General features: G+C 42.7%; 1 protein-coding gene and 1 pseudogene across 2 annotated transcripts in view; one reads left to right on the top strand and one right to left on the bottom strand.

Moving 5' to 3' along the window:
* The window catches only part of KDR (kinase insert domain receptor), a 46,254-nt gene extending 31,271 nt beyond the window's left edge, over window positions 1–14,983 (top strand). Inside the window, exons 22-30 of one of the 2 annotated variants that reach the window (XM_042936362.1) lie at window positions 723–820; window positions 3,222–3,344; window positions 3,496–3,607; window positions 3,790–3,889; window positions 4,290–4,395; window positions 5,497–5,648; window positions 10,711–10,810; window positions 11,547–11,632; window positions 13,406–14,983. In XM_042936362.1, the coding sequence (XP_042792296.1) occupies window positions 723–820; window positions 3,222–3,344; window positions 3,496–3,607; window positions 3,790–3,889; window positions 4,290–4,395; window positions 5,497–5,648; window positions 10,711–10,810; window positions 11,547–11,632; window positions 13,406–13,628 (1,100 nt within the window). In that variant the 3' untranslated portion in view covers window positions 13,629–14,983. The other variant, XM_042936363.1, reaches the window with a different exon arrangement.
* LOC122218512 overlaps window positions 13,917–22,834 on the bottom strand; it is a 50,032-nt pseudogene continuing 41,114 nt past the window's right edge.

The following is a 22,834-nucleotide window of genomic DNA, read 5'->3' on the forward strand; positions in this document are numbered from 1 at the left end:
TATCTTATCTGACCAAAGTTAAGAGATCATGTCAAAACACCCATTAATGTCTTCGTGTTTATTTGTACCAGTTGCACGGAAGTAAATGCCACCAGTTTACGCAAATCCATCTTTCCCTCGAAGTTCCCGTCATCTCTCATTCATATCCTTGGAGGGAAAAAAAGCATCCTCTCAGCCCTGTTTTAAAGTGTTTACAGCACTTTCTCAGCTTGAAAGTGAGAGAAGTAAATATATTTCTGGTATTTTTAGTTATCTGTTGTCGATTATAATCCGACCTTTGGCCTTTGTCCCAGGACAAAGCCTGGAGAGAACAGATTCAATGACCCTGAATATTATTGTTTTATTTTTAGAGTTCTTGATAGGAAACTATTGTTTATCCCTCTGGGTACATGAAAAAAAAACAACAGTTTGAAACAGCAAACTTGAAAAAGTCCTCTCTCACTCCCTGCTATCTTTGCCAAATTTACCTCCCTTCTGCCTCCTGGATTTGCTGGTTCCATTTGACTAAGATGGAAAAACCAACATTTTTTTGCTAAGGAGTATGATGCAAGCTAATAATACTGGGATTCAGCAACCTTGCAGAAGATACAGGCATTTTCTCTCTGCTTCTGTTTCCAGAAGCTTAACTCCCAAGTTTTCAAATGAAGATTTTTCTCACAAACTTAGAAACGCATAGTTTCTGGTGGCAATACTGATCTCTGTCCTTCTGCATCTTCCAACAGTTTCTGAAGATCTGTACAAGAACTTCCTGACCTTGGAGCATCTCATCTGTTACAGCTTCCAAGTGGCTAAGGGCATGGAGTTTTTGGCGTCACGGAAGGTAAGACTGCTCAGGGGGAAGCAAAGTGTGTCTTCAGATCACAGATTCGGAAGTAAGGTGTTCAGTGCCAGCCGCTGATGTGTGTTTCAAACTGTAATTCATCGTCCATTCCTGGGCCTATTGGAAGAGTTCTGTTGGGGAGACCCCACTTCTGCTAACTTCAGGAGGTGTAGGGATTTCATGATATCAGTTCATGTGATCAACACTTACTGAACATCTACGAAGGGCAGGCGGTCTTGTAGGTACTAAGAAGACTGTGTGAACAAACAGGCAAGATAGGAGTTCACGTCCTATCGGGTGGAGCAAACGGTGAACAATGTAAACAAGTCAAATACATAGTAGGTTGGATGGGAATAAGCACTGTGGGGAAAAATAAGCAGGAAAGGGCTATAGAGTATACAGGACTGGTATGTTTGTGTGTGCATAGGCTTCTGTGTTTGTGTACATCAATTTTAAACAAAGTGAACAAGGAAGGCTTTATAAGAACGTGACATCTGAGCAGTGACCTGGAAGAGGTGAGGGACTGAGCCTTGCAGATATCTTAGCGTAGGAGAGTGTATTTTTAATTTATTTTACATTCATCACCATCCATCAAAAAGTATTTGTTAGTGGTATAATTAGAAACCAGGAAGGACAGGCCTTAGATGTGAGCGATTAAAAAAGCTAAAATTAGAAAAGTAGGCCAAACAAAGACTGAGGTGGGGACGTGACAAGTTACAAATATTCCAAAGGTTGTAAACACCACGGATTCCAGCCTCTGGAAAGGGTAGAATGGATGGTTTTATATTAAGCAAGAAAAATTCAAATTAAGTTTCAGGAAAAGGGATCAGTTGACAAAATGCATTTGCTGCACCCTCCTGGTGGGGGAAGAAAGACTTAACGTTTTTGTTTTTGTTTCTAAATTAGAGTGAAATCTCTAACCCATTTTTCTCTGAATCTGAAAGCTTGTCACAGCTTTTCGAGCCTCCAGATCTCAGATGTTTCTGTGGGGGGAGGTCTTGTCTCCTTTTTCCCAAAGGGAAGGATTTTCCTATGGAGAAAGGCCCTTTGCCTTTCTTGGAGATTCTGATTTTATTTCACTATTTTTTTTTTTAAAGGCCAGAGCCTGCCATTTGGTCAGGATATCTTTCGACTGGGAAGGGAATCAGGCAAGGGACCTTTAACTTTCCTCACATCTGTCGGCTGGTTTCTTGAACACCACCTGGTTGTTAGAGTAAAAAAAGGAAGCTCTTTGGTTGGGGGAAAAGTAGGGAAGACTGCCTGTTTTTTGGAATCTCCTGTCTTGCTCAGTCATGCTTGCCAGTGTGCTTTTGAATATGCCTCTTTCATTAAAAAAAAAATTTTTTTTTAATTATCAGTTTTTGAGAGAGAGAGAGAGAGAGAGAGTGAGTGTGAGTGAGTGCACAAGTGGGGCAGGGGCAGAGAGCAAGGGAGACACAGAATCCAAAGCAGGGTCCAGGCTCTGAGTGGGTCAGCACAGAGCCCAATGTGGGGCTCAAATTCAGAATCGGGTGACCGATTGAGTCACCTAGGTGCCCCTGAATATGCCCTTTTCAGAGGGGAGTACTATACAGACTCAAGGTGTGGGTGTTCAGCAATGCCTGGCTCCCATGGTCACTCCTGCATGGACTTCAGAATCCTCTGAGCCTTTCATTCATTTATAAGTGTTCCCTGAGACTCTATTTCCTCATGAATCTACCAGGTGGAGCTAAAGTTGCTCAGTAGTAGGAGGCTACATGACGATGTGGGATATCGGGAAGGGAGAAACTGAGCAAAGGAAAAGAGGAGAGAGAAAGCAAGAGGAACTCACTTTTCTTCTTTGGTGCGCCTGAGAGCCAACTTGACCATCGAGAGGCTGAAATGTCTTTTGTAAACCTTTATGATGATTCAACAATTTGAAAACAGGATGAGCCCCACGGGGCATGGTTTATCAGAGCTGCTCAGCTTCAGTTCCATGTGGAATGGGGAAACCAACAAAGGGCACCAAACCGATGAGAGCCCCTTGTTCCTGGTTTCCGTGCATTCATTCGAAATAACTTCCATTCTAGGGCCTCCTTAGAATAACAGGTTTTAGCCGTATATGGTGCCAGGCCAAAGGGATATGTGGATGTGACCAGAAACACATTCATAATTGTGTCCAAGAGAAGTCTATTTATGACTCCATGATCATACTATAACTTAATTATTTAATTCCAGAGTCTGGGGCTGTTTATGGAATAAGCAGATGTGTGTGTCTCAGCGAAAGTCAGACTTTTTTCCTGAAGTGTTGATGAAAGACATTAGCCCAGTGCTTGTTAATCAGTTAGTTTTCTGATGTGGATTTTTTTGAGCATGAGGTCACAACAGATGCAGAAGAGATCAGCTGTTCTGAGACCTAACACACACACGATTCTTTTTGCAGTGTATCCACAGGGACCTGGCGGCACGAAATATCCTCTTGTCGGAGAAGAACGTGGTTAAAATCTGTGACTTTGGCTTGGCCCGGGATATTTATAAAGACCCAGATTATGTCAGAAAAGGAGATGTAAGTTTCAAAGATGAACCCATTGATCTGTTAAATTGCAGGATCCAAATTCCTCTTTGCAAGCTTCAGGACCTGTGTTGGGAACAAAGGAAGTTTTTTCTTCAGATATGTGCTAAGTTGGGTTCTGATTCCTTGTCTTCTACCCTCTTAGGCTCGCCTCCCTTTGAAATGGATGGCCCCAGAAACGATTTTTGACCGAGTGTACACAATTCAGAGTGATGTGTGGTCTTTTGGTGTTTTGCTCTGGGAAATATTTTCCTTAGGTAAGTCACTTCGTTTTGTCCCTCCATCCATATTCCAAATAGAATGATATAAGTCAGTGGCCTGACACACACACACACACACACACACACACACATATATATATGATGTTCAAGAATTAGGCTGAGGGTTTTCTATAAAAGAAAATCAAATCAAATAATGTCCTATTCCTATTTTATTCTAGGTGCTTCTCCATATCCTGGAGTAAAGATTGATGAGGAATTTTGTAGGCGATTGAAAGAAGGCACTAGAATGAGGGCCCCTGATTATACCACACCAGAAATGTAAGACTTTGGAAGTGTCTTTCTATCCTTTCTTTTCTTACAAAAATTCTCCCTGCCCAGAAGACTTTTCATGATACAGACCTCTTTTATGACCCAGTCTGTGTCCTACTTCTCCCTGGAAGTCTTCCTTGATAGTCTGAAGTAGAGAGTCATCTCTTCTTGAAACAACAACCCTATATCGATACCCACCAGTTAGCTCCTATTAGATGTTGATTTATAGCATTTTCTGTGCATGATACTCCAAGTGTAGGACTCTGTGTTTTATACAGTGCGGTGTTACTGTTTAGCATCCGGGCTCATGGTGGACGTTTCATAGATGTTTACTCGTTCAAGTGTTTATTTTCAACATCAGATGAGGAAGACGGAGGCAGTTAATGACATTAGTGTTTTGCTTCTCTAGGTACCAGACCATGCTTGACTGCTGGCATGGGGAGCCCAGTCAGAGACCCACGTTTTCTGAGTTGGTGGAACATTTGGGAAATCTCTTACAAGCTAATGCTCAGCAGGTTCGTGACCTCCACCCAAGAAGTGTATACAAGGGTTCCTCTCCTCCCTAGATCTCACCGCCACCACTCTGTCCTCTCAGCCACTGAAAAAGGAGCCATATTCTTGCAGATCTGAGCAGCAATGATTTTTTAAAATCTATAATTTCTCTTTTAGATAGATGAGATCCTAATGAGGTCCTAATCCATAACCTGGGAGCAGACCACTCGTTCCTCCTGATGTATCTTTTTGTTGTCTTCAGATGCTCTCCTAAAGTTAAAAAAAAAAAAAAAAATCGTTGACCCACAGAATATCAACAATGGGTGGGATTTCAAGGAATTTAATACACTGTGAAGGCAAAACTGCATCTGAACCCTGCAAAATACAAGGCATTTTTCTTAGTAAAATCCCAGGCCCCCATAACTTTCATTGGAGGATTTTAGAATTGTTAACCTTTACCATTAGAAAGTTATTTAATCTCCAGTCAATGCCTCTTACCACCAGGAATGGAAGCCAATTTCCTCCTGCTTTTCTTTTGAACAGGTAGGGAACAATGGGTCAAATCTGTTTTTATCAGTAAACCTTTTGAACGTTTAAAGGTATCAAATTGCCCTTTATTTCTTTCTCTTGATGAAATAATGTTAAATTGTGCAACCTTTTCTCAGAAGACCCATTTTCCTGCACATTTATTGCTTTTCTCTAGCCTGTCATCAGATTTTCCATTGCCTTGAAATGTAGAGGCTAAAATTGGATGATCTGCCCTTTAAAAGACCTGGCTCGCGTAGGTAGGGCTTTGTGAAGAAATGATTCCTCAGCTCTCCGTGCTTTGCCGCTACGCGTATGGCCCCAACCTGCTTTGTCTCCCTTGTAACCACAGTCCTCTATGGCTCCCTTACTCATCTTGTTTTTATATTATCTCTTTTACCGTACTTTCATATACGTGTCCCTTTCAAGTGCCCTTTTGTTTTTGACAAACCATTTTGAATGTTGTCTTAAAGTTCTACAGTCAGATATGAAAGCGACCTGCCCGCTAACCAAGAAGCCCCCTTGGCCTTTGTTTTTCATGAAAAGGCTCTTGAGGGGCTGAAGCCATAACAATAGCATCGCTGTGTTTGTTGTTTCAGGATGGCAAAGACTATATTGTTCTCCCGATATCAGAGACTTTGAGCATGGAAGAGGATTCTGGACTCTCTCTGCCTACCTCACCTGTTTCCTGTATGGAGGAAGAGGAAGTGTGTGACCCCAAATTCCATTATGACAACACAGCAGGAATCAGGTACTGTATATGGTCAACATCCCCTAGGGGAGCTGGCATGTCAAGGTTCTTTGGGGAGGGGATGGAAGGAAGGCGTTTTCTAAAGCTGCTGCACCCCACTTCCACATTTAACCTTAGCCCCAAGGCTGCTATAAAGGGAAGTGCTCCTTGAAGAGGGCCGGGGTAGGTGAGTTTCTTCCCATCTGTGGTCCACATTGCTGCCATAGCTGTTCCCTTAGAATTCTAAGCCCTGCAGCTGCAAATAGCTGGAATGCCATAGTTTGTTAATCTCCAGAAAAAGAGGCCAGTTTTATATAGACATCTGTATTTAAATTATCCCCATGTACTCTTTTATTGATGTGAATTAAACGGCTTAGGAAAGATTCAGGAAGGAAGAGTTTTATGCATATATGAAAACACACTTGTGCCTCTCTGGCTAGGGTGCAGTCTGCCAGGGGGATGTGTCCTGAATTTGACTGGACAGCACATCTTCCGAAGCCCCTCCCCAGTCTGATTTTCAGCATTTTATTTGCATAATGGGACTTCTGGGCTTATTTGAAACACATGCACTGCAGTCCTCGCCTGATTTGTAAAGGGGTTCTGAAGGCAGCTTCCTTTCTTCTCTCTCCCAGCACCTGTGCATGAGGCAAGAGTCGGTATGGTTTCTGCCATATAATAGTCAAATTGTCTTTTACTAAGCCTGGGACGTCGTGTCTTTGCTTTGTTTCTTTTCCCACTCTTTTGGGTGTTTTCTTCCTATCACTGGACCCCCTGACAGCACAGTCCAGCCTGCCCTCTTGAGTGTGCTGTGGCTGTAGGGAGGGGCGCGGAGCTCTAGGTCCGCCAGGCTGCCAGGGAGTGGGGGAGGAGGCCCCCTGGACCCCTTGACCTGTGGGATCCCACGGGGTGGCAGGAACACTGCCGGAGTGGGTAGAAGCTGACAGGCAAGCTGCCCGTTGAATCTGTGTCAAGAACTTTCAGCATTTCTCGAAGAACTTTTCCTTACATTATCGGATTTTGCTCACGGGATAACTCTCAGTGTTAGGCAAGGTAGAAACTATGATCTTTTCTTGATGTAGATGTTGAATGTGAGGATTCAACACAATTGAGGATTGCTCAGGGCAATCGCTTGGTGGAAAGAAAACTTGGTGGTTAAAGATCCAGATTTTAGAGGCAGGTAGAACTGGTTGGACCCCAAGTATGCCTCTTAGTGACCTGGCGCACATCTTCACTGGGACCCAGGTGAAGACACTGGTGTTCAAAAATTATTATTTTGAGAATTACATGGTATATTGTATTTCTAAGTGGCTGGCACTCAGAGCACTCAGTGCACGATAGCGATTAAGCAAGCTGCTTAAAATCGCATCTCCCAGACAAATCCAGTTCCTCTGATACCTGTCTGAGTCCTATTGTCTGCCACACCCAGTGGGACCCTCAGAGAGAAAAATTAATGAACTGAAAACCAGTAATTCCACTCTCATGCTTAAAAACCTTTAGTTCAAAGAGCTTGGGTGGCTCAGTCGATTAAGCGTCTGACTCTTGGTTCCAGCCCAGGTCACGATCTCACAGGTGATGGGATCGAGCCCTCTGTGCTGACAACGTGGAGAGACCGTCTGTTTCTCCCTGTCTCTCTGCCCCTCCCGCCCCCCCCCCCCAAAATAAATAAACTTAAAAAACAAAACAAAACAACACCAAAACCTTCTAGTTCAAGCTTGGCTGGCCTTCTGGGGGTGGTAGTTATTCCTGCAACACCACTGCCTTCTGCCCGATCAGAAAGCCATTTGATCATCAGCCATATTCCTAGGGTTTTTTGTGACCAGGTGGAGTGAGGACCTGAGCCGGCAGCCTCTTGGCTCGCTTGGACGCTTTGCATATGGTGCCAAGAGTCGATGAAGTCATGTTGGTGTAATGGAAGTGCCGAACGCAATGCCGGATCTAAGTCAGGGCTGCTAACACTTATCCCCAGAAGCATGGACAAATGTGACACCACACTCTGAGCATAGGCCTGGCTCCGATTTTCTGTCTGTGATTTTCGAATTGGCCTTTTCCAGTCCAGTTTCTCTTTTAGCCAGCCGTAATTTGAAAAATAAAATGGAAATTGGAATCTTTTGTCTGCACCCCCTCTCAGCTGCCTCCACCTTTTTTCCTTTTGTAAAAACAAGACTCCACAGTCACGGTCGAATCATCGGGGTTAAAAGAAACCCAGAATGGAGGCATCTGCACATGGCATACCTCATGTTGAGGCTCTCTTTGGGTTCTGCTTCCCTGGGGAAGACCAGAGGTGAGGCTGGGGTGCTTCTCGGCGGGCTTGTTCTCTCTCCTTTTTCACATTTCCAGTCAGGTCGGAAAGCTGAGGAGTCTTTCTCATTCGTTTCCTCTTTATAGTTTTCAGTCTCATTGCATTATAAATAGAGCTGGACAGAGGCACTGCTGTGGGCACCGACCTCCTGATCCGTGGCCCCTTTAAATTACTTAAAAATATTTGTTCAACATTTATTTGGGGAAGAGGCTGAGAGGTGTGTGGGGGAGGGGGGAGTGGGACAGATCGCTGGTGTCTAGACTCAGCTTTGCCTCTAATTTCCCGTGTGGATCAGCTCTGGCCCCAAGTTTGCATGCCTTCTGCAAGAAAACACATATTAATTGGACTCATCTTTCTATGAGGGCAGTTTGGGGACCATCTGTGCTTGCTCCATCATTTCCCCAGGGAGTTTCACCTCCTACTCCAAGCAGCTTATCAAAGATTTCTTTTCTCTCCCAGAGAAAGGTTTTGGCACATACCATTTTTCTTCATTGTGGTTAATTGCTGGTGATGATTAAGCGCTCCTGTGGATTGATGTCTGGGACTGCCTCCTGGCTAGATGTTCCTGAATTTGGCTGTGAGATCAGATTGCTTGAAATGAAACTGTCCTTTCTCCACCTTCTGTCTGTCCGCTCCCCCGCCCTGTTCCCACCGCGTGGTCAGTGGGTGCGTGGGAGAGAGCAGTGCTGTGCACATAGTAGGTGCTCAACAAAGACTCGAGCAATCACATCCATTGTTCTTGTCTACTTTTTCCTTCCTGCTACTTTTCCAAGGGAGTCAGTGTGGAGTAGGGTAGCAAAACAAAACGAAACAATGGGCTTTAGAATCTGAAGGCCAATTTCATATCCCAATTCTAGCCATTTCCTCCCTAAGTCTCAGCTTCCTCGACTTTTTTCTAAGACAGCTGCATTTTTGCCCAAGCTTACCCTCTCTAGTTGATTCTATATCCTGAATATCTCTGGGATATGTCTACTTCTCCAAACCCTGTCGGCATCACCTTTCTTAGGCTGCCCTACTTTCTCCTAGATAATACGTGGAAAAGAGCCCCCTAATTGGTCTCATGGCCTCTGTTTTCACCTTCCTGTACCCAGAGCCATCTTTCTAAAGGGCACATCTGACTTTGTTAGTCTCAGGCTTCAAATCTTTCAGTGGCTGCTTATAACTCTCAAAATAATAATCCAGATATTTTAGTTTTGTGATTTTGGACAAGTTCCTTAACGTTTTGATGCTTTGGTTTCCTCATCTGATCTTGGGATAATAATATCCACCCCTGACAGGTACCATTTATGAAGGTGCTATGAGATAACAGTTGAGGAGCATTTTAGCACAGTGCCTGGCATGTGGTAGATTCTCAGTAAAGGATTCCTGGATCAGGGAATGAGCAAATGAATGATTAACTGTATGGTACCAATCGTTTTTGGCAATAGTCCGGACTGGACTCAGGAGAAGTGGGCTTTTCTCTCTCTCCTTATTTATTAGGTCCTCCTTTAGGTGGAGTTTCCTGAGGGAAGATGTCACTGGTGAACCTCATTCTCTTCTCTCCGTAAGGGGAGGAACCAGCCTCCTGGGGCAGGGGAGGGAGACTCGATTTCCATTCTCCTCCTTTGGCTCCAGCAAGTCCTCACTCCACTTGGTCACAGAAAACACAAGGAATACGTAACATGTCCAGGAGCCTGCCTGGAGGGGGTGGGCAGTATGCAGGGACGAGCGTGAGAGTGAATTTGCTGTCCCTTGCTGTGAAACAGACGGACTTCCTTTCTCTCCACTTGGGCTGTCGGTGATCTTAACAGGATCACTCAAGACTCACCCAAAGCCACATGGTAGGGAAGGAGCACCCCCAGAAAACAGGTGATATGGTGTCTGACAAGTCCCATTCTTTGAACTCCTGAAGGAAGCTGGTATCCTTTGGAATTCAAGGAGGAAAACAAGCTTTGGCTGATAGAGCGTCATTCCTTCTGAGAACATTTGCCACCCGCCTCATCAGTCCTCCAGATATCTTTGTGAGTGAGGGAGAGAAACCTATTACCAACACATTTTAGAGGCAGAGCCACCGAGGCAGAGAAATATTCACGACTTTCCCAAGTATGTGTAGTCAGTGGTAGACTTTGAAATAGACGCAATATCTCATGACTCTTAAACCACACTGCCTTTTCCCAAGACCAACAATTCTGTGGGCTGAAAATAGGGGATTGTGAGACAGCCCGCCATCCCATCTACGCACTAAGCCTCAATTACATGCAGAAGGAGGAGGTTGTCTCCAGACCCTGCTGGGTTCAGTGTCCTTTCCGGAACCCAGGTGAGATTCAGTAAGATCTTCAGGTGTCTCCTCTGCCCGTCTTTCACTGAATGGTTGCTCTGCGAGCGTTACCTAGAAAAACGTTTCTGGAGATGGCCAGAAAGATGTGTAACACTCGGCAGTATGTTGAGAGCCCGGTGGAGGAACCTCAGGCCATCAGGAAGCCAAGCAGAAGGCAGTTGATCACTTGCTTTGCTGATGTTGTCTTTAGTCCAGCCCTGGTCCTCAGAAATATGATTCAAAGGAACGGGAGCTCATCTAGGCCCCTCACTTATATTATACTTTTAAATAGGCTTTTACAGGAAATTAAGCCTTCAGTGTGCGCTAGCAGAGAAAGATTTTTGTTTTGTTTTGTGTTTCTTTTTCCAAAGGATGTTTTGAATGTTGCTATTAAACTTGTGGTTGAAAGATAATGAACTTAGGTATCACTTTTGGTATCTGCAGCCAAATATACCACCACTAAAATATAAATATTTGTTCTTTTGCAGTCAGTATCTGCAGAATAGTAAGCGAAAGAGCCGGCCCGTGAGTGTAAAAACATTTGAAGATATCCCGTTGGAAGAACCAGAAGTAAAAGTAATCCCAGATGTAAGTACATCTTTTAAAAATAGTCTTAAAAACAATACAAAGGATGAAATGTTAGCTAGATAAATATTAGCCTAAGCGTTAGAGTCTTGGGGCCTCATTATAAGGCTGTCCTTGAGGGTATGTGTCATGGGCTCATTATGGAGGTGGCACTGATCAGCGCCCCCCTTGCTTTTTACATAAGTACAGTCCCTTGCCCACGTTTCTAGACAGTCTAGCACCATGCACAATTCCACTCAAGTGTAAATAGTATCGTTGAGAAAAGAGGGATGGAAACAGGTCTCCTCAGCTGCTTCTTCCTAAATTCTTTTCTTCCGGGCCTGGGTTTACTACTAGGAAGTGGTTGTTCTCCTTGTAGCTTGTACAGTTTCGGGCTATGATATCTTTACCTCCCCCTGTTGAACCCTGGAGAGTATTGTCTGATAGATGGGTTAAGAAATCAATTTAATTGGATCTCCTGGGTGGCTCAGTCGGTTAAGCGTCTGACTTCGGCCCAGGTCATGGTCCCACGCTTCGTGGGTTCGAGCCTCGCATCGGGCTCTGTGCTGACAGCTCAGAGCCTGGAGCCTGCTTCGGATTCTGTGTCTCCCTCTCTCCCTGCCCCGCCCCTGCTTGCACTCTGTCTCTCTGTCTCCCAAAAATAAATAAATATTAAAAAAAAAAAAAAAAAGAAATCAGTTTAATTAATTGGTCAGTGTGCACACTCATCAATTGTGCCATCTCATTGTCTCTTAAAAAGGACAGCCAGACGGACAGTGGTATGGTTCTTGCATCAGAAGAGCTGAAAACCTTGGAAGACAGAACCAAATTAGCTCCATCTTTTAGGTAAGGCTCAGCCACATAGAAAAGACAAAGCTCAACAGGAATTTTTGGAAGGAACTTAGGACTTTTTATAGAGACAGTTTTCCCTTTTTGTGTCTTTGGTAGGTAGTCAGATTTGCATCAGCTGAACCAATAAAGAACTGAAACTAATCAAACAAATATATTACCTGGCATACCCAAAAAAGAATCTGAAATTAATTAGGGTATTTGGTCAGTTTTTATGAGAATTTATGAATACCACGGTATTTTTATATTTATATGGTCAGTGGTTTGTATGGTACTGGCTAACAAAGGTCATTGGATGCAATCCATCAAATTGAGATGATGAAAATCTTTGTGGACTCCGAAGAATTTTCAAACCTGTACATAAGTGAGTGCATCTGTCTTTAGAAGTATGATGTATAAAAAATAAGCCAGTATCTATTTGTTTGAGATACTTAAATATTATTGGGTGGCTTATTTGGCTTGTTGTTATTATTGGCTAATTTGTGGGGAAAATACAAAATTTCGTGTTGAATATGATTTCCCCCATGTGGTTTTGTAGGAATTTGTAGTTGTTTTGAATAGACGTGTCTGCTTTTAACCTAACAAATAAATGAAAATCTGTGTAAAAATAGCGAGATGAAGAGCAGTTACCTGTTTGTGAATGAGCTCACTCTAGGTAAGAATAGAGAAGACTTTGATCTACTTGTAATTGAACCATTTTATAAAATGGGAATACCTACGGGTTATGAGGGATGTTCACTTAAAGAAAACAAAAATAAAATGAGCCACTGTGCAATTTTTTGTTGGCTTTAGGCCCAAGGTAAGAAATTGTTCGAGCCAATCATGTGTTTCACTCATTGATTTAAAATGTGTTTATTCAGCAGTGACTATGTGCCAGCTACGATGCCATTGTTTGAGGCATTAACCTCATTTGACTGAGGTTGGATTGAAAGAGAAATTGTGTTTCTAGTTATTTGAAATAACTTTCAAACTATATATGAACATAGAGTGAATGAAATATTTTTTTGGTAGTTTTTAACACGGATAATTTGGTAAAACACGTATTCGGGGGGGAAAAGACCCGTACCTCAGAATGGTTTGAGAAAATGTAAATCCTGAAGTTTTCCGCTTTTAGGCTTTGACATGATTATGGTTTGTCGTGATGCCATGCCACTGAAAACATTCTCTCGTTGCTGCTGAGTGATCCAGGCCCCCAGTCCTTCCAAAGAATGTGGTTTTGATGAGTAAAAAGCAGTTTTTGACAGTCTGGCTTGATTGCACACACACGCTTCAACGTATTCAAGTTTAAAGTTGCTCAAGAACTTTATTAACACCGTGCACATGCCTTGTAATCCCTAATTGACAGTGTGAGGAAAGCAGAAGTGGACTTTCAGAACCTCCCAATTTCCTTTCCCATCATGAAAGAGTCCCTTTGGCTCCTATCATTGTATACAAACCTGTCAATCTGCAAGGCCATAAAAACGTTCCATTGGTTGGAGCCTTTGCATAACTCAGGAGAACTGCCTTTCATCTCCTCGCAGCCTTGAAAGACTTGGACCTGAATAAGAGGACTTATCTGAAATTACTAGCTCATGCTAGTACCTGAAAATAGACATCGTCCGAGTGAACCTGATACGCTGATTAACAAGTGGGAAAGATAGGGGTCGGTGTCTCCAGGGAGATTACAGCCCCCCCCCCCCACCACCCCCGGGGTCGAGAACGGGGTTAGGATGCGAGGGGCAAGGACTGCCTTCTCTCCGCCAACTCATTTGGTTTCCATGTCTTCCACAGTGGACTGATGCCCAGCAAAAGCAAGGAGTCCGTGGCATCCGAAGGCTCCAACCACACGAGTGGCTACCAGTCCGGGTATCACTCCGACGACACAGACACCACTGTGTACTCCAGCGAGGAGGCAGAACTTTTAAAGCTGGTGGAGATTGGACCACAAGCTGGCAGTGCAGCCCAGATTCTCCAGCCTGACTCTGGACCCGCGTTGGGCTCTCCTCCTGTTTAAAAGGAGGCACCCACGTCCCCCACTCCTGGAAATCAAACGAGAGGTGCTGCTCAGATTTTCAAGTGTTGTTCTTTCCACCAGCAGGAAGTAGCCACATTTGATTTTCATTTCCTAAAAAAGGACCTCAGACTGCAGGGAGCCAGTCCCCTAGGCATTTCCTAAGAAGATGTTTGTGACTCAAGAATGTGTTTGTGTTTTCTCCCAGTGTTGACTTTCTGTTTATGCGTTGAGAAAGCATGTCTGATGCCTCTTATTCTGGGTCTCTCCGTGGGTTATAACAAAAGGAGTTCAAGGAGTGGCTGCATCTTTCATGAAGTGGCAGGACCTCGGCAGCTGACCCGTCTCTGTAAAACCAGAAGATAAACCAGGTGATGTGAGTGCTTTAGGTGTTGAAGATGGGAAAGACCTTGAGGGCTGAGTCCGTCCGAGAAGCTCTGTTTGGGACACGTTTGGGTCCTCAGCCAAGTCTTACGTGTGGGGTTTGGGTTGGCAGAAAGGAAGATGTTGGCTTGCTCTGAGAGCGGACCGGAGCTTTCAGATGCATTGTGTCGGCCCTGGTGGAGGTGGGCACGGGGTCTGTTAGGAAATGTAAAGGCTTCAGACGAGGTTACTGGTTTTAGAAGGTTGCGTGCTCTTCCCCGTTGGGCTAAATGAGAGCTCCTTGGGCTGTTTCCGACTCCTAATGAGAGTTCCTTCCGGACTCTTACGTGTCTCCTGGCCGAGCTCCAGGAAGGAAATGACGCAGCTCTGGCTCCTTGTCTCCCAGGCCGATCCTTTATTCAGAATGCCACAAAGAAAGGACATTCAGACGGAGGCTCCCTGTCGTGTGGAAGCGTTCTGACTGTATAAACCAGCTTCTGGTTTCTTCTGGATGAATACCCACCTATCTGTCCTGATGCGATATGTCTGAGCCTGAATGCAGTAGGTTCCGTATCAAGCTGTGGTGTCAAAGCTTCAGGAAGGATTTTACTCTTTTGTTCCTTCTCCCCTCCCTGACCCTTCCCTCTCTTCGCACCCCTGATCGGTCAGCATTTTAGTAATTTGGCCTCTACACTCTAGTCAAAGCTGATTTGGTTTGTTCACTCTCTGAATGACTGTTAGCCAGATTTCAAAATCATTTTATCACCAAAGGTTTAACCCCATCTCTTGTATTATTTAGGCTTCTAACACGTAAAGCTATTTCTACTGGTTTCTGCCCTTGTTCTTTCCTTTTTAAAAAAGAAAATGTATTTTTCATTTGGTATCATAGTGTGAGATGCTGGAACCATGACTGTAAAACATGCTGTGGCACATATATTTATAGTCTGTTTATGTAGAAACAAATGTAATATATTAAAACCGTATATTATATATGAGGAACTTTGTACTATTCACATTTTATATCAGTATTATGTAGCATAACAAAGGCCATAATGCTTTCAGCAATAGATGCCATTTTATTAAAAAAAAAAAAAAAACTGAAAAACTCCAATGAGTCCCTTTGCAAGGTTGTGTTTCTGTTCTTCTCATTTTGCTCACTTCTAAAGTGGAGGAGGGGGCGTCAGAGATAGTTGCCATGTGGTTTTTCATTTTTGCTTGTTTCCTTATTCTGATAAAGGATATTTTCATAAAGTAGTTTATATTTTTGAAACCAATAAATGTATTCTCAGTAAAAAAAAATAACACAACAGTGTAATATGATCGCAGCTATTTGGAGGGAAAGCACTTCTGCCTTTACCCCTTCCTCTTTCATTGCACAAATAATTCACGCACATGTGAACTCTCATTATATTCTGAGCATTTTTGAGATTCTTAAAACATGGATGGAGAGATATGTTCTAAGCACTCTAACAGTATTTGTGGCCTTCCAGTAAACCCTGTGCCTGTCACTAAAGCCAAGCATGAACATCAGAGAGTGAGAGATCCTGAGACAGGTGGCCAGACCCAGGCACTGGCGGGAAGTGTGGAGCCTATTTGTCGTTTTCAATGGTGTTTTACTCTATACTTAAAGTGTCAGGACATCAGACCCAATGCCGCCATTTTGAGTGATTATTTTACGTGAATTCGTTGTGTGATTATCTAAAGATCACTGGCATCCATGAGTGTCCCTACTCTTTGAGGTATTTTTTAATACAAGAGTTGTAATGTTTAGATAGTCAAATACACCTATCATTTTTTGTGGCTTCTGGGTTTTTTAATCTTAGTGCAGAAGTTTTTCTCAATGCTAAAATAAGTTCTCAATGTTCTCCTATCACACTTATGTCCGTGTGGCATTCATTTTTGTATATGGAGTGAGGTAGGAATCTAGCTCTGTTTTCTTCAAGCGGTCATCAATCATGGCAGGACCACATTAAATATACCTCTTGATTAAATAACCTCTTTTCCTCCATGGTTGGGGAAATACACGTTGTACCATTTTCAAACCCTATCATCTCGTGGAGGCATTCTGTACAGCTTTATGATGGAGAAGAGGGTGGCCATGGGTGTCTGTGACTCCCGGGGCAGAGCTTACAGATGTGGGCTGTTGACCGGGATTAGTGGATTAGGGCCTCTGAAAGACTTTTGTTTCACTATCCATCAGGTCTGACCTCGTCTTTCCCGTTAGGACAGTGTCATCCAGTAAAGGAATGGAAGAAGAGTCTAGGCGGTTCAAGATAGAGACGACCTCATAGGAAAAGAGAATTTTCTTCATTTTAGGAAAAAAAGAGATTCTGTTTCTCATAAGCAGCCCCTGGCACTGTCTCCAATGCCTGGAATTTGGATTCAGCCGAAACTTCACACTTTATAAAGAAATGCTTTCAGCGCCTCAGGCAGAATGATTAGGAGGTGAGGTTTGGCGCTCTCCTTCCTCTCTCCTCTGTCTTCCGAGACCCTTGTTCTCAGCTCCTTTTCTCTCCTCATTTGCCCCTGTATTTAAGGGAACCTTGTGGCCTTTTAAAGTGCTTCCTTCATGGTCTTATTTTCAGAGCTTGAATTGGAGACATTTGGTGTATTTTAGGTACGGCTCCGTCCCCACTTGGCTCCTGGCCCCTCTCCTTCTCTCCCTTTTCTTGCTTTGTTCTTCTGCCTCCTTTCAAACTCCTCTGGCCCTTCACCTTCTGTTTCTCTCTTTCCACTAACCTTCCTCTGCTCTGCTCCCTCCGGCTCCACCCCCTGCAGCCTTTCTCTTACATCATGGCAGGACAGAGAGAGCTGTGGGGGATTTAAGTTCATTACCCCACTAAGTTTTCCTATGAAGGCACATTCCTTTGTCTTCTTCAATGAAAGAAAAGAAGAAAAGTAAAAGTCCCAAACCCACAACTTCGTAGTTAACCCTATTTTCCTGTTTCCCCCAGCAAGTCTTTTTACCTCTCGCTCACGTATCAGTCTCCAAGATGATACAATGTAGGCAAACCCAGAAAACTAAAGCCTTTGAGAGACTGGCTTTTCAGATACATCTTTGCACATTTGCATGCCCTTTTCCTGTAGGGGCAGTAGGCGTATAACGTCTATGCTTTCTCCCATATGTAGTAAGCACTGCTCAAAGGGGGTTCTAATCTGTTTTTATAACATTGCATTTTCTTTTTCTTTCCTCTCTTTTTTTAAAATTTAAATTCAAGTTATTTAACATGCAGTGCAGTCTTGGCTTCAGGAGTAGAACCCGGTGATTCATCTCTTACATATGACACCCAGTGCTCATCCTGAAAAGTGCCCTTCTTAATGCCCATCACCCATTTAACCCACCTCCCACCCCTCACCCCCTTCCAGCAACCCTGAGTTTGTTCTCAGTATTTAAGAGTCTCTTATATGATTTCACTCATATGTGGAATTTGAGAAATATAACAGATGAACATAGGGAAGGAAAGGAAAAATAAGACAAAAACAGAGAGGGAGGGAAACATTGCATTTTCTACATGAATTTCTTCCACATAAGGGCTTATACATAAGTGAAAATCTGGGCAGTCCTTTTTTTTAAAAATTTTTTAATGTTTATTTAATTTTGAGAGAGAGAGGAACAGAGTGGGAGCGGGGGAGGGGCAGAGAAAGAGAGAGAGAGAGAGAGAGAGAGAGAGAGAGAGACATAATCCAAAGCAATTTCTAGGCTCTGAGCTGTCAGCACAGAGCCCAAAGCGGGTCTTGAACTCATGAACTGTGAGATCATGACCTGAGCCAAAGTCGAATGCTTAACTGACAGCCACCCAGGCACCCCTGGGCACTCTTTTTGAAAGCAGTTTTAAGTCCAGTTGTTTTGGAATATGTTACAGAACTCTCTTAGGTGATAAAGTCATTTAAAAAGGCAAAAAAAAAAAAAAAAGTCATTTACTCTGGGTTTGGTGAGAATACAGAGAAGTGGAAGAATCTAGGAGGAGGACCCAGAGAGAAATCAACAGCCAGGATGGCCAGAAGCTCTGGAGCGACCCTAGTAGAACATACCAGTCCCAGCAGAGGTCTGCTCAGAGATAAGGGCTCTGAGTTAGAAAAAAGTAGTCTAGGGATGACCACGGAGAAGGCAACTATTACGGTAAACTGTGATTCATATCAAACAAATATTAGTGAGAAGACATCAAATTGTGCCTTAGATTTTATTTTCTTCAGAATACTATGTGTGACCTCTGTGTAACTTCTTGACACAATTAAATTGAGTAGTTTCACTCAAATGTGTTTGTTTAAAAATAGGAATGAAAATCTGTGATTTGGTTTTTTAACTTTGACTTCATTGGTTTATTTCAAGGACTTTAGAACCTAGGAACAGGGTACTTAACCGATGACAAACGTGCTTACCAGCACCAATGAGCGCATACCCTCATACCTTAATTGTTTGAAGCTCAACTTTTAGATACATCACAGCAGAAAAAGGGCAGGGAAGAAGAAAACCAGACTTTGCTCCAGTATTGTTCCATTCTTTGCTGTGTTCGTCCTCTCCCTTCTTCAGGAAGTGACATTTAGGGAGAATAACCTCAGGAACGTGGGTGGGTTCTTCAGCATTACAGGTTCTCTCAACTGCCTGAGCCCATGTGGAGCTCACAGGATATGGGGCACAGAAGGACTCATCCAGAACCCTCTGTGCTATCATGGAGCATCTCTGAAGCTGACATGCCTTATCCCGACAAAGGAGGTTGAAAACATTCCATTCGTTGCCACAGAGAGAACTTGAATGGGATGCAAAATAGGGAATTCTGACTAGATATAGGGTGAGTGATGATATCTCACCTTTGTCCCCTCTCGCTGACAAGAAAATTAGCAGATGGTATCTTGCAGCACATGTTGGGGGCAAGCAGATCGAACCCTTGCATAGAAATCAAGTACCAAGATTCAAGTACCTTGCTACTAAATTTTTAAAGCGAGTAATATTTTATTTATTTGTTTGTATTTAACTATACTTACAAGAAGCTTGCAATATGTCCGATACTCTTTTTTTAAAAGTTTATTAATATTAACTCGTGTATTTCAAAAGGACCTTAAAGAAAGATGGAGGCATCACAAGGGAGACTGGGAGATGTGCAGATCACCTAAGCAGGCAGTGGTCCTAACTATTCCCTTAGCTACATGGGTCAAGAGTTATCAACAGGACCATCGAGAGGAGGAACCCCAATCTTATTCCACAGCTCTCTGCATATCCTTATGATCTCGCCTTAAATTGAGTGCAGTTCTCATTATTGGCACATTCTTTATTCAGTCCTTCTTGAGTAAAGACCTGAGTTCAAAAACCTTTTCAGGTATTATAATACATTGATTCCACCATGGTGGGGGAGGGGGAACTCAACCTGACTTTAGAGTCAGGGTGCGCAAGAGAAAAACCAGGTAAGAAGCCATCTCACAGAAGGCTGAAGAAATTAGGTTTATATTTGTCTGGTTCACCTCATGTTGCAAAATTTGCATTTGGCTTGTAAAGCGAGATAAGATTCTGATAGGGCTCCAGAATTCCATGTTGGCAGGCATTGTATAGCAACACAGAAGGAATCTTTGGTTTCATCATAAGTAACATTGCATTGTCCTTTATACTACTGCTCTACATTATAAACTTTTCCAGGAGGTGAAAATGCAAAGTGCAGAGAGAATACATTCCATCACTGTTGTTAGTTTTACTAGAAATTCTTCAAGAGGGATTATTTTATATAATGACTTCTTCTTGGGCATTTCAAACTATTATCAGGTAACATGCAACATTTCATAAGCACATCTGTTTCACAGATCAAAGTGTACTCCTGCATAAACTGCCCTGAGAAGCTTTCAAGTAGCCTGTGCTTGAAGTCAATAGAAGTGAATTTTCTTTTTAGTCAATCATCGAATAGATGATTGTGCCTTTTCCCCCCCTCTCTCCTGTGTGGTATGGTTGGCAACTTGCCTTGAGGATCTGTCACGAAGAGAGAAAAAAAGATCCTCATTCTTCTCTTATCACCTTATTCATCAGTGAATTTCTGCGTTCTGCCCAGCTTTCGTTCTCGTAGTCGTTTGCACCAGAGGAGAGCTTTTCTTCTTTGACTGAAGACCAAGGCACCAGGAGGTCATGCCAGAAAACATTCCTGAGTCAGATCTGACAGAATTAGTTACTAATGTTAACTTAAAGTACAGTGAGAATTAGTTTTGGATGACATAGGAATTACAGTAAGTTTAGTCATGACGGAACAGAATTTCTAGATAAATATATATTAATGGATTTAACTCTCATTATGCTTCTCTGCTTCATGGTGATAGATATTTCAAGTCGCCCTGCAGTCACTCAGACCCGAGTAGCTGGAAGAACAGAGAACTAACCTTTATCATCTACCGTGGGCCCAGCATGGAGCAATGCCCTCCTCAGATATTACCTCATTAAATCCTTGCCATAGGCCCTTGTGTTAGGTGCTATTATCAACATGTCACAATCGAAGATTGGCAGTTAAGATGCGAAGCCCCAGCAGGCAAGGTCATGCCAGGATTAAATCCAGGCTACTTATACCTTGGGGACATGTTCACATTTGAGATAGAAACTAGGATGGAATCTTCTATCTTGATGGAAGGCGGTGAGCTGACTCATCCTCTGATAAATCAACTGACCAAACGAAAGGTACATGTTAAGGTGACATGGTACCTTTAAATGTCTTAGTTAATATGTGCTGACTTCAATATTCCCATCTTTCAGGCAGCTTTATCTGTAAGATAAATCCAGGAGACAATGACTAAATGTAAAAGCTTAGTGTTGCAATAAACTTCTAACTGCCAGAGGAAAGAAAGTGCTTTACTTAGTAGCTGTATGGCCTTGGGTGATTTACTTCACCTCTTTAGCCTTACTTTCCTCATCTGGATGAGGCTTGAAGGAGATATGTGTGCAAAGCACCTATCACCCTACCTGATAGGTGGAAGGCATTCAATAAAAGTTACCATTATTTTATTCTTATGATGATGCTGGTGATAGGTAAGTTAGGTAGATTGATAACTTGTTGAATGACGTTTCTCAAAAACTTTTAGTTAATTTACCATCGACAAACTCGATGAGGGTCTAATGGTACTCACTGCTCTCCCTGGTACATTATGTTTTAAAGCTTGCATAAGGATTCTCATAGCATGACGAACAAGTTGCTGGATGACAAGTGCCTGGGAAGACTGTAATGTGATAGAGTCAGGATTCGGAAAGAAGTCACCGGTCAGAATTGAAAGGCTGAGTCAAATAAGTCAATTTGATTTTTCTGCACCATGTTTGGGATGGGGCACCATGGCTCAGCGACAGCTTTAAATTGGTTAACAAGTATCAGTTTGGCAAAATTGGTTAGACAATGAATGACCAATATGCTAAAACTCCGTTTGTCAAATGATCGGTTTGCCCGATGATTAACTCATCAAGCTATATGCACCACTAAACGCAAATCTTTCAGTATTACTTATAAAGTTGACAACAATTTATATTGAAGATTTGTATAGGTGATTTCTGTGACGCTGTAATGGACTGGTTGTTACCCTGTCTTCATAGCAGAATTTTGTAGAATGCTCAATTTTTGAAAAGTTGATGGGCATAGGCTTAAATTTCCCATGGATATATTTAACTGTTTTTCAATTATTCATCCAAACTCACCGATTTCAGCAAAGATTCTATTATATGTTGCCATTAATATGAAAATTCTGTGAAGGGATCCAAGCTAATCATATCAGTAGGAAATGATGAAATTTTCTTACCAATTACTAGAAATGCCAAATTAAGGTTTGTATGCCAGTTGAAGCATTGTTGAAATGACATTCAAAAGGAACCAGAAGAACTCAAAAGTGGCTGGCGTGATTCCATTATATTAAGAATGTTACTTCCATCCAGACAGACATTTTTGTCTATTTTGTTCACGGCTTTATCTCCAGGGCCTTGAAAAGTGCCTGACAATAGTAGGTTCAATATTTGGAATGCAAAGATAATATCAGTCATTTGGTAAATAGAATTTCAGCCAACTGGTCCTCAGCAAATTGATTTTTAGCACTTTAGCTCACACACCTAGGCACCAGCAGGGGCAAAAAAATGCAGGGCTTTTTGTTGACTGTGTTTTCAGGGTATGTTGGGATTTTCAAAGAGGTGAGGAAAATTTTAAGCTGTGTAACTAAGCAAATACTTGGAGACCAAGGGAGGGAGTCACCCCACTGTCTCCAAGCTGGTCAGATCCACTTGGATTCTGATGCTCCATTCGTGTAACCACATTTAAGAGGTAACTTGACAAGTGGTAGCATACCCAGAGGAAGGTTACCGGGATAATCTTATATAGAGAATGGTTGGGAAACTGGATATAATTAGATTGGAGAAGATTTAAGGAATATGCTCTCTTTTAATATACGAAGAGGCTTTCGTGGAAAGTACTCTGACTTTCTTTGGTCTTCCCAAAGGGCAAATTCACTCAATGGATAGAAACCACGAGAATGGCAGGCACTGTGTTAGCAGGTTCCCAGTCATATGCCCTTTCCTTTGTGCTTCATGGATTCTCCCTTCCCTGGAGTAAGTAGATATTGTTCTGTTCTGTAAGGTTGTCGGAGAGGGGTTAAGAAGTTGTAAGGAGTTAAGGGATCAGAGCACCAGTTGGATAAGGTGACCTCCAAGTTCCCTTTCACCCAGTGTATCAGAGACCAAGAAGCAGTGCTCTCAAGTAATACAGCGTCAGTTTCCTCGTTCATAAAATAGAGATAATAACACTGCATATCTCATAGGGTTATTGTAAATATTAAATGATGTAATGGATGTAAAGCACTTAGTTCAGTGTCTGGCACATAGTAAGCACTCAACAAATGGCTGACCTATT

This window comes from Panthera leo, chromosome B1, assembly GCF_018350215.1.
Source record: "Panthera leo isolate Ple1 chromosome B1, P.leo_Ple1_pat1.1, whole genome shotgun sequence".
NCBI classification, from domain to species: domain Eukaryota; kingdom Metazoa; phylum Chordata; class Mammalia; order Carnivora; family Felidae; genus Panthera; species Panthera leo.